This window comes from Sprattus sprattus (assembly GCF_963457725.1).
Source record: "Sprattus sprattus genome assembly, chromosome: 3".
NCBI classification, from domain to species: Eukaryota; Metazoa; Chordata; class Actinopteri; order Clupeiformes; family Clupeidae; genus Sprattus; species Sprattus sprattus.
In genome coordinates, this window is record NC_137922.1 from 55,266,980 (window position 1) to 55,276,863 (window position 9,884).

Genomic DNA, 9,884 nt, shown 5'->3' on the forward strand with positions numbered 1-9,884 from the left:
AGAAGGAGAGGAGTGAAGACTTTTAACAAAGCCTTCATCCTGGGTGTATATGTTTAACTTGTTAATTCAGAAGGGTATTTTGGACAATTTCCGCCTATATTGCACTGTTTCATTTAAAACTTGAATATCTATGGTTCTACACATTGCAGAATAACCATTTATGGCTTAAATTAAAGAAGACACTTGGCCCATCAACTTCAAACAGTTAAAGTGTTTTATTATGTAATTTTAGTTTACATTTCAGAGCAACCAAACTAAAATATTTGTCAGAAAAACATAAAAACGCCTACTGTTTTTTATATGTTACAGTGTAGAAATGGGTTTGGAATGTCATGGGAAACAAATATTTACATTTCCTGATGCAACAACATGTTGACAGTGTGTGAAAAAAAATTGAAGCAGATAGACAAAAGTTAACAAATGTTACACATCAGTTTCCATATGGTGTCTTTAGACGTCTCCAAGTGTCTCTCAACCTCTCCAACATCACCAAATATACCAAATACAAAAGCAAGTACTTTTCAATGAATATCAAGCAGTCATACTGTTTTCTTGCATTGTGTACTACAACAAACCATTCTGATCTCATTTCAGTGTAATATTTTGTAATTTATTGTGAAAACACATATGGTGGTCTCCAAAACATACCCAAAAACCTATCCAAAGTGTGTGGAGATGGTTTTGGGGGGTGAAGGTGGTGTGTGGACGTGGTTTGGGGGGTGTGTAGATGCTGTGGAGGGGGTGTAGAGGTGGTTTGGGGGGTGTGGAGATGGTGTAGATGCTGTGGAGGGGGTGGAGATGGTGTAGAGGGTTGTGGAGATGTGTAGGTGATGTGTGTAGGTGGTTATGGGGGTGGTGGAGAGGTTGGAGATGGTGTAGAGGGTTGTGGAGGTTGTTTTGGGAGGTGTGGAGATGGTGTTGATGCTGTGGAGGGGGTTGGAGATGGTGTAGAGGGTTGTGGAGATGGTTTGGGGGGTGGTGGAGATGGTGTAGATGCTGTGGAGGGGGTGGAGATGGGTAGGTGGTGTGTGGAGGTGGATTGGGGGGTGGTGGAGAGGTTGTAGATGGTGTAGAGGGGAGATGGAGATGGTGTAGATGCTGTGGAGGGGGTGGAGATGGTTTGGGGGGTGATGGAGATGCTGTGGAGGGGGTGGAGATGGGTAGGTGGTGTGTGGAGTCGGTTTGGGGGGTGGTGGAGAGGTTGGAGATGGTGTAGAGGGTTGTGGAGATGGTTTGGGGGGTGGTGGAGATGGTGAAAATGGCCCTTGTCTTCCTTGGTGCTGAAGGAGGGCTTGAATGACCTGGCAGGTCAGAAGAGCTGAGGGGTGCTGGCGGAGGGGAGCTGACAGATTTATTTCCCGCAGGGTCATCTCTGGAAAAAATAAACCAATTGGCAAATGTTACACAAACAACCGTGCAAACAAAAATACTGAGCAAGCATAACTGTAAAATATAATTGTAAAATAACAAATCACAATATGCAACTCAAAATAAGAAACATGCAGACATAGAGAGTTTCCAACAGGAGAATAACAATATTCAGTTATATTAGTATATCAGCATTTATATTCTCACACAAGAAATACTATGTAAACAGCAAACAGATTAGAACAGGAAAACATCTACGTGTGAGGAAGACTGCATCCTGGCTGGATAGCCAGCTAGCATGCTTGCTAAAATTCTTGCTAGCTTATTAGACAGACTATGAATATATAATAACTTCTCAAATATCATGATTGATAATCAAACTCAAACAGCATATGGTACATATTAAAATATAGATAGCTGGATACTTTATTAATCCCGAGGGAAATTTAGGAAAAATACAGTTTGACCAAGTGAAAAAACGTTGCATCGTAGAAGCATCCACATGGCTGGTTAGCCAGCTTGCTAAAATTCTTCCTAGCTTATTCGGCAGACTATGAATATATAACAACTTATCAAATATCATGATTGATAATCGAACTCAAACAGCATATGGTACATATTAAAATAAAGATAGCTGGATACTTTATTAATTCTGAGGGAAATTTAGGAAAAATACTGTTTGACCAAGTGAAAAGGCACTGCATCGTGGCTGCATCCACATTGCTGTTTACCTAGCTAGCATGCATGCTAAAATTCTTGCTAGCCAGAATATGAATATAAACTCTTATCAAATATCATGATTGATATTCGAACTCAAACATCATATGGTACATATTAAAATATAAAATATAGATAGCTGGATACTTCATTAATCCCGAGGGAAATTTAGGAATTATGTACATCTTGACCAAGTGAAAAAGCACTGGTGCTGAACAGTATGCATAGCCTAAACCTACACGTATCTGACGTTAGCAGATTAGCAGGAGGCTTGGTTGCATTCTTGCTTTTTAGCAAGATAATACTTGGTAATAATATTGGGGAAACATACCGAAATGCATGCTAATAGTATAAGTATAATACACAGCCATAAATGCAGAAATGTACTTACATGTCAAGGACAGGATCCAGTCTTTCATCCAAATGTATCTCCTCCTCAGAATCCAAGCTTGCACCATCTGAGCATTCATCCAAATCAAGGTATAAATCCTCGTCATCGCTGTTAAAAAACATCTCTAAGACTTGTTGCCGTGTATATCTCTCCATTTTTACAGATGGATTTAATAGTATAACAAACGAAAGACTCAAAACTCGTGCGTTATCAGATGGGACTGAAAAGCGCTGAGTTGCGCGCGTGACGCACGCTGAGATATATTGAGAGGTGGCAGTTACGCTCAATCCAATCAGGCCTCTGCATTATTCAAACACAGACAATATGCACATCGTTTTAAACCTGACAATGAGTACTATTGGTTGAAATAGGTGTCAATCAGTTTCCAACGAGTTGATACGAATAACAACCATTTTCGTGAAACCGGAAGTCGTGCATTAGCTCACCGATGATCGGTAGTAAACATGAAAATGAACGTAGAACAAGGAATAAAACTTTACTCTGGCCCAAAAAAACGACACAGTTTTGTAAAAGAGATATATGGCTTTGATTATAAAGGTATATTTAGGTAAAAAAAAAGACGTATCATAGCCTCAAGGAGTTCGAGAAGATTGAGATCATATTATATTGAAAATGACAATGCGTTTTGTGCTGTGATGTGAGTACATAAATAAACTACAATAATATCCTCAGTTAAACTATTCAGTGTCATAATTTAGTTGTTTGGATAGATAACGATTGTTTCATGGCAGAAAATACGACATTTTGGCAAAGATAGTATGTTTTAATGGACAATTAGTTTGACAAGACGTCAGGAGGGGGGGAAACTGCAGGGGGCACATCACGTTTTTCTGATTTTTTTTTTCAATGAACTGTCGGACACAGACATTTGATATTACGTGTGCTTGTGGCAGTATTAGTGCTTTCTCAGAAAAGACATCTGTTTATAGTGAAACGTTTTTTATTTTTGTGGCTACATACACTAATTAAATTGTTATCAGCTCCGGGGCGCCGCCGCTTCCACCAGGGGGCGCTTCAGAGGTAACAGGTTAAGATACATGGAAATAAGATGCCTTTACGGAAACACATACGTAAATGTATAGACACATTAGCTGGGCCCACAATATGTTGGAATGCCCCTTTTAAGTAAAATCAAATGAGCTCGCTGTTCAAGTGATCTGCCTGGTAGTCACACAAAGCCAGTGAATGTTGAGGAGGCAGACTTCTGCTTACTCTCTGTGTTCTGTGTTGCCTACATGTTGTAACCAGATTATTAACTTCTCTTGTCTTTGTTTCCCCACGAGTCAGACAACGCGTGTTCCGAGCGAACAACTGCGCAAGCGCTCTCTTGTCTGTGTTTCCACGCGAGTCAGACAACGCGTGTTCTGAGTGAACAACTGCGCAAGCGCGCGTGTGTGTACGTGTGTGTGTGTGTGTGTGTGTGTGGGCTGGCCAGCCGATGAATGAATGTACTTACACGACTCCCAGCCGATGGATGAATGACTTCAATGCCACTCTCTGACTGAGTGAGATTTTAGTGTGACATACTTTTGACCACTTTTGACTGTTTTGTTCATATGACTTTTGACTGCTTTGTTTATTGTCTGGTATATGACTTTTGACTGTTTTGTTTATTGTCTGGTATGATTTAAGTCTGACAATGCCTTGCTTTAACTTGTATTTACTTTTCAAAGGTGATAGCTTCCAAGCTATCATATAGGGGATTTGAAGGCTTGTTGTGACTTATCTGCTGACACTATTTTATGTTTTCTTTGTTTGTTCCACCTGTATTCCTTTTTATTTTATTTTGTCAGAGTCGTGTGCTATTTGTCTTTGTTTGTTTCAACCTTTATTTTTATTTACTCCAAGCCATGTGCCTTGACCCCTTAAGTAATCTTGCAGAATCCTTTTACCAAGCACCCCTCCCCCTCCCCCATATCACAGTCAAATGCAAATGTTTGAATGGCTCTAAAACCCCTCATACTGTTGTGGTTTCTCATGCGGACCCTGAGATCACACACAACACTTTAGGAGAAGACTACCCCTCCCCTGCCCATCTGCAGCCATCAACACACCCTATCTAACACCTCCCTGTGTCCCGGGTGTTTTTGGCTCCGGCTGAGGTCATGGACTGTCCAGCTCTCCTCAGAGATATACACTCAGCCTAAACAAAAGGACTCTTGACAACCCTGTGACCACAAAGGAAACCTGAACTCATCAACTGGCCATCCACGTGCTTGGTGTTTCAGCACCTGATTCAGCACGTCTTGCCATGATAGAGACTACCCACCCAGAAAACATGGCAGAAGGACTCTGCATGTGGGCTCTGTGTGCTCACAAGATAACTACTGATGGAACTGCAAAATAGATATTCCACTGTTAAATTGTATCATCCCTATCTGTAACATATTTCGATGTGTCCTGCCCTGATTGGCTGTTGCCTGGTTATTATTGTGTGAGCATATATATGCTCAATTGGGGGACTGATGGAACTGGAATTATTGTTATTGTTATAGGTAAAGATGTACTTCTCTGTATCTACAACTCACTCTGAACGTATACTACGTCTGTCTCTCACTGAGATCCAATGCAAATGACATGTGACCCTCCCCCCCCCCCTCTTCCTGCTAGAGGCCTTGTGTCCTGGCATCCCCATCCCCCCATAGGTGACCCTCTCAAATGTATCCCACCCCCCCTTCTCTTTGTATAAAACCTGATAGCATACTGCATCAGGTTAGACCGTTCTTGAACCAACAGCGAGAGGGGTCTCCATGCTGCAATACAAGCCAACTGAAACTGACTCTGCCTCTGGTCTATTCTTTAACTTTAGCGTGCTATTATTATTCCATTATTAGTTTGATAGTTTGTTGATTTACTTTCTTTATGAATACTATACCATACCATTATCTTATAATACACTGTATTTTCACTATGCCAAGACAGCAGCAGCATCGGCCAGGGTAAACTAGCTCACTTCTTTTTTTCATTAAAGCTGCAAAAATGATGAACTAGAGGCTGCCATGTCATCATGCCCAGTAATGATGAACAACAAGAGCAGTACGCTGCCTCATGCTATCATGTCCCTTGCTATCATGTCCAATGCTATCCTGTCCTATGCTATCATGTCCCATGCTGTCATGCTATCATGTCCCATGCTATCCTGTCCCATGCTATCATGCTATCCTGTCCCATGCTATCATGCTATCATGTGCCATGCTATCATGCTACCATGTCCCATGCTATCAAGTCCCATGCTATCATGCTATCATGTCCATTGCCATCAAGCTATCATGTCCCATGCTGTCATGCTATCATGTCCATTGCTATCAAGTCCCTTGCAATCATGCTATCATGTCCCATGCTATCATGCTATCATGTCCATTGCTATCAAGTCCCTTGCCTTGTCGTTGATCAGGAGCTCCATTGGGTTGTTCCCCCACTCGATGAGCACCAGCTCGTTGGCTTGACCGGGAACGGCGTAGGAGAACGGAGTGCCAACTCCCGGCGACGCGCTGGACTTGAGCCACATGCACACACTGAAGGCGTACATCTCCGGTAGGCTCTTCTTCACCTTGGCGTACATGTAGTTGGTTCTCAGCGGGAACGTCAGCTGGAATTTATCCAGTGGTCTGTTCTCCTTCAAACCTGCGGACAGACAAGGAATCGTGTGATTGGCTGAGTGTGATGAATAGAAGCGTGTGATTGGCTGAGGGATGAATAGCAGCGTGTGATTGGCTGAGGGATGAATAGCAGCGTGTGATTGGCTGAGTGATGAATAGAAGCGTGTGATTGGAGAATGTTACTATAATGTGTCACCCCTTCGCCTCCGTAGCCGTCATTTACTCAAAGCAGACGGAGATAAATAGTCATTTGAAGAGAAACTTGCAAGGAGAAGACCCCGACACCAGTAATGAATGAGATCTTTCACTGGGAGAACCCTCGCCTTTCCCACCGGATTTCGGCATCGACCCAAGGGATTCAAGACTGCCCCAAGTATCAGCACAAATGCCACATTCACGAATAAATGCATAGTTTTCATTTTTTAAACTCAGTCTGAAGTAATGCCTTACATAAAATGGACCAAAGGAACCTTCATTTTCTTGCCCTGACCCTCATAGATTCAAACAGTAAGGGATGCAGCAGGTAGAACACCCATCTTCCTTCTCCTCTCTCCTCTCTTCCCTTCTCCTCTCCTCTCTTCTCTCTTCGCTTCTCTCTTCTCTTCTCTCCTCTCTCCTCTCCTCTCCTCTCCTCTCCTCTCCTCTCCTCTCCTCTCTCCTCTCCTCTCCTCTCCTCTCCTCTCCTCTTCTCTCTCCTCTCCTCTCCTCTCCTCTCCTCTCCTCTCCTCTCCTATCCTCTCCTCTCCCCTCTCTGTTCTAGCTATGGCTGCCCCCTCGACTTTTACGACCCTGTTTGATGTCTGTTATAACGAGCGCGGGCGAGAAGTGGTGCTTCAGCTCAATATTCTACGTGCGTCTCAAGACGGAGGCAGAATGAGCGGGCATCGTTATCTGCGGACTGCGTGCACTTTTACACCGCCCCGCAGGCACTCACACACACACACACAAACACACACACAGGGAGAGCGAGACTGGTGTGGGACACACACACAGGGAGAGAGAGAGACTGGTGTCGGACACACACACACAGGGAGAGAGAGAGAGACTGGTGTCGGACACACACACACATACACACACACACACACACACACACACACAGGGAGAGAGAGATAGACTGGTGCCGGACACACACACACAGGGAGAGCGAGACTGGTGAGGAACACACACAGGGAGAGAGAGAGACTGGTGTCAGACACACCTACACACACACACACACACACAAATACACACACACACACACACACACAAACACACACACACAGGGAGAGAGAGAGATTGGTATCGGACACACACACACACACACACACACGGGAGAGAGAGAGAGAGAGAGAGACTGGTGTCGGACACACTAACACACACACACACACACACACACACACACACACCAAACACAGGGAGAGAGAGAGATTGGTATCGGACACACAGGGAGAGTGCCGATGTGATCTGCACTAATAAATTACTGCCAGATTCACGAGACTGCCACACGCTGCCCAGTCTGATTGCGTTAACAGTAAATCACACGCGCAAGCTGTAAAATTGGTCATTTGGAATTGGATATGCAAAGCAATGCAGCTCTTTATCGTCTCCTGCCTCTCCGCAATTTCCTTCTCTCTCTCTCACACACACACACACACACACACACACACACACACACACACACACACTCACACTTATGCGTCACTTCATCCAAGAGGCCAGTAAGTATCCATTAAGTTTCCTCGCAATAACTGATGACCCCCTCCCCCCTCCCGCACACACACACACACACACACACACACACACACACACACACACACATACACACACACACATACTGATACAAACACCTGATACAAACACCTTCATACTGTGTGTGTTTATTAGATGTCTGCGAGCGACAGAAAAACTCGTTACGGGAGAGTGGTAGTCCGTCACGCTTACCTTTCTCCAGGTCCGTGATCCTCTCGTGAAGAGATGTGAGCGTGGACTCCACGCGCCCGCGTTGCTCCGTCTCGTTGCGCAGCCCCGTTTTGCCTTCTTCCAAACTGTTCACGCGGGACAGCACTTGTTTCTCCAGGTCGTCGATCTTGCTCTGCAGCAGATCCTTCAGACTGTTCGCCTGCACCGAGTTGTTATTCCTGCTGAATTGCTAAGAGGCGGAATGGAAAAAGAGCGACATATTACACTACAAATATTTAAAAAAAGATATCAGACTCGTGTAGTTTTTTTTATCTGTATGGTTAAATACGTGTAAATAAATAAATGAACACATAAAGAAAGGCGCCTTTCAACGCCATTGTTTTGGCCGATGATTCGCAAATGCTAAAGCCAGATTAAGTTGTCCGAGGCTTAGGCTGTTGCCTCACGTTGTCCTCGGTGGAGTTTACCGGTAACTAAATTTGTCAAATCAGCCGTTGTCCTCGGATGATATCTTGATCTTGCTTTTAATTAACCTAATCGTTACAGTTTCCGGAACCTTAAAACAACACACACTCTCGTGGATTAAATCCGGCTACTTAGATGTTATTTTAGCGCAATTACTCCCTGAATAAGAATGAACGAATCCTGTTCACCAGTGCGACTTGATTTATTTTGTCATCTACACTGCTAGTAGTTAAGACTATAGGCTGGCACGTACCTCTAGATTCTCTAATCTTAGTTTGAGAGACTGTAAAGTCTGTGACAGCTGCGTCAGTGTGTCTGATGGACCTCGGGATACATCCCCCATGGTATTCTTAGTACCGGACTCTTTCCTCCGCCCGCCTCCCCGGGAATCTCCGGAGTCAGTCTCGCTCTGACTCTCGCAGCGGGTGAGCTTGGAGGTTAGTTCCCGTATGGTCTCTTTTTGGTTCATAATGGTTTCCTTCTGCTGAAGTACCGTTTCCCGAAGCTGGATGACCGTGGTTTTTAAATCCTCTCCCGGAACACTGTTTTGTAACGTCGCGGAGCATATGTCCATATCCTTTGGCACCGACGTGCAAATAAACTGGGTTTGTTGTCCAAAGTCCTGGGACGAGCACTCCAGAAACAAGGCAGAAAGTAGAAAAAGTTTCCAAGACGATCCTTTCAAATGAGGCTCCATATTTGAAAAATAGACCTGCGTCGAGACCGCGCTGTGTAGCGCGACTGTGAGTGCGTGTTTGAGATTTCAGCACCACGGAACTGTTCCTTGTTGTAATCCGTTTGCGGCGCGCGCATGGTTTATATAGTGCGCGGGGCAGCAGAGAGCGGCCTCGCGACATCACGAGGGGACAGGAAGCGAGGTTTCAACGCTTAATCTGTTCCCGCCTGCGACTCCAAGGTGGAAAGAACGTCACGTTCGAAAGATGAAACCTTTTTTCTTTACCCCTGGCCCATGAATATTTCATAGCTACGACGATTTGTCATTTCTATCGTTGTATTATTTATTTGAAAATCTTAGGTCTGTAAGTGGAAGGTTCCTCTGGTTTCTGCTCCTGTTTATTTGTTCCCCCACCGAAGCTTTTAGTAACTGAGTTCTACTGTCAACTGTGTCAGATGTCAGACAGCATAACCATTTGTTTCCGTATCTCCCTATTACTGAAATGTGGCGAATTACAACAACATCTACTTGCATTATTATGTGTTCCCTGTCAGCACTCTTATATACCATCTATTGTTTGATAAGAACTGCACACGAGAAAACTCCAGACGGCATACATAGTTATTCCGACATGTCTCTTCTTCTTTACCTCTCTCAAACTGGAGAAACGCTGTACCATACATTTGTACGTACACCTTCTCTTGTCCGGTCGGCGGCACTTTCTGTTGAACACACACACACACACACA

At 44.1% G+C, this 9,884-nt stretch overlaps 1 protein-coding gene across 1 annotated transcript in view; it reads right to left on the minus strand.

The window, feature by feature from the left end:
- nptx1l (neuronal pentraxin 1 like) overlaps positions 1–9,157 on the minus strand; it is a gene marked incomplete at both ends in the record, with an annotated part of 14,017 nt that extends 4,860 nt beyond the window's left edge. Inside the window, 3 exons of the mRNA XM_080835592.1 lie at positions 5,877–6,121; positions 8,017–8,224; positions 8,714–9,157. Coding sequence (XP_080691718.1) covers positions 5,877–6,121; positions 8,017–8,224; positions 8,714–9,157 — 897 coding nt within the window. The remainder of the gene's footprint in view (positions 1–5,876; positions 6,122–8,016; positions 8,225–8,713) is intronic.
- Positions 9,158–9,884: the final 727 nt, after the last annotated feature.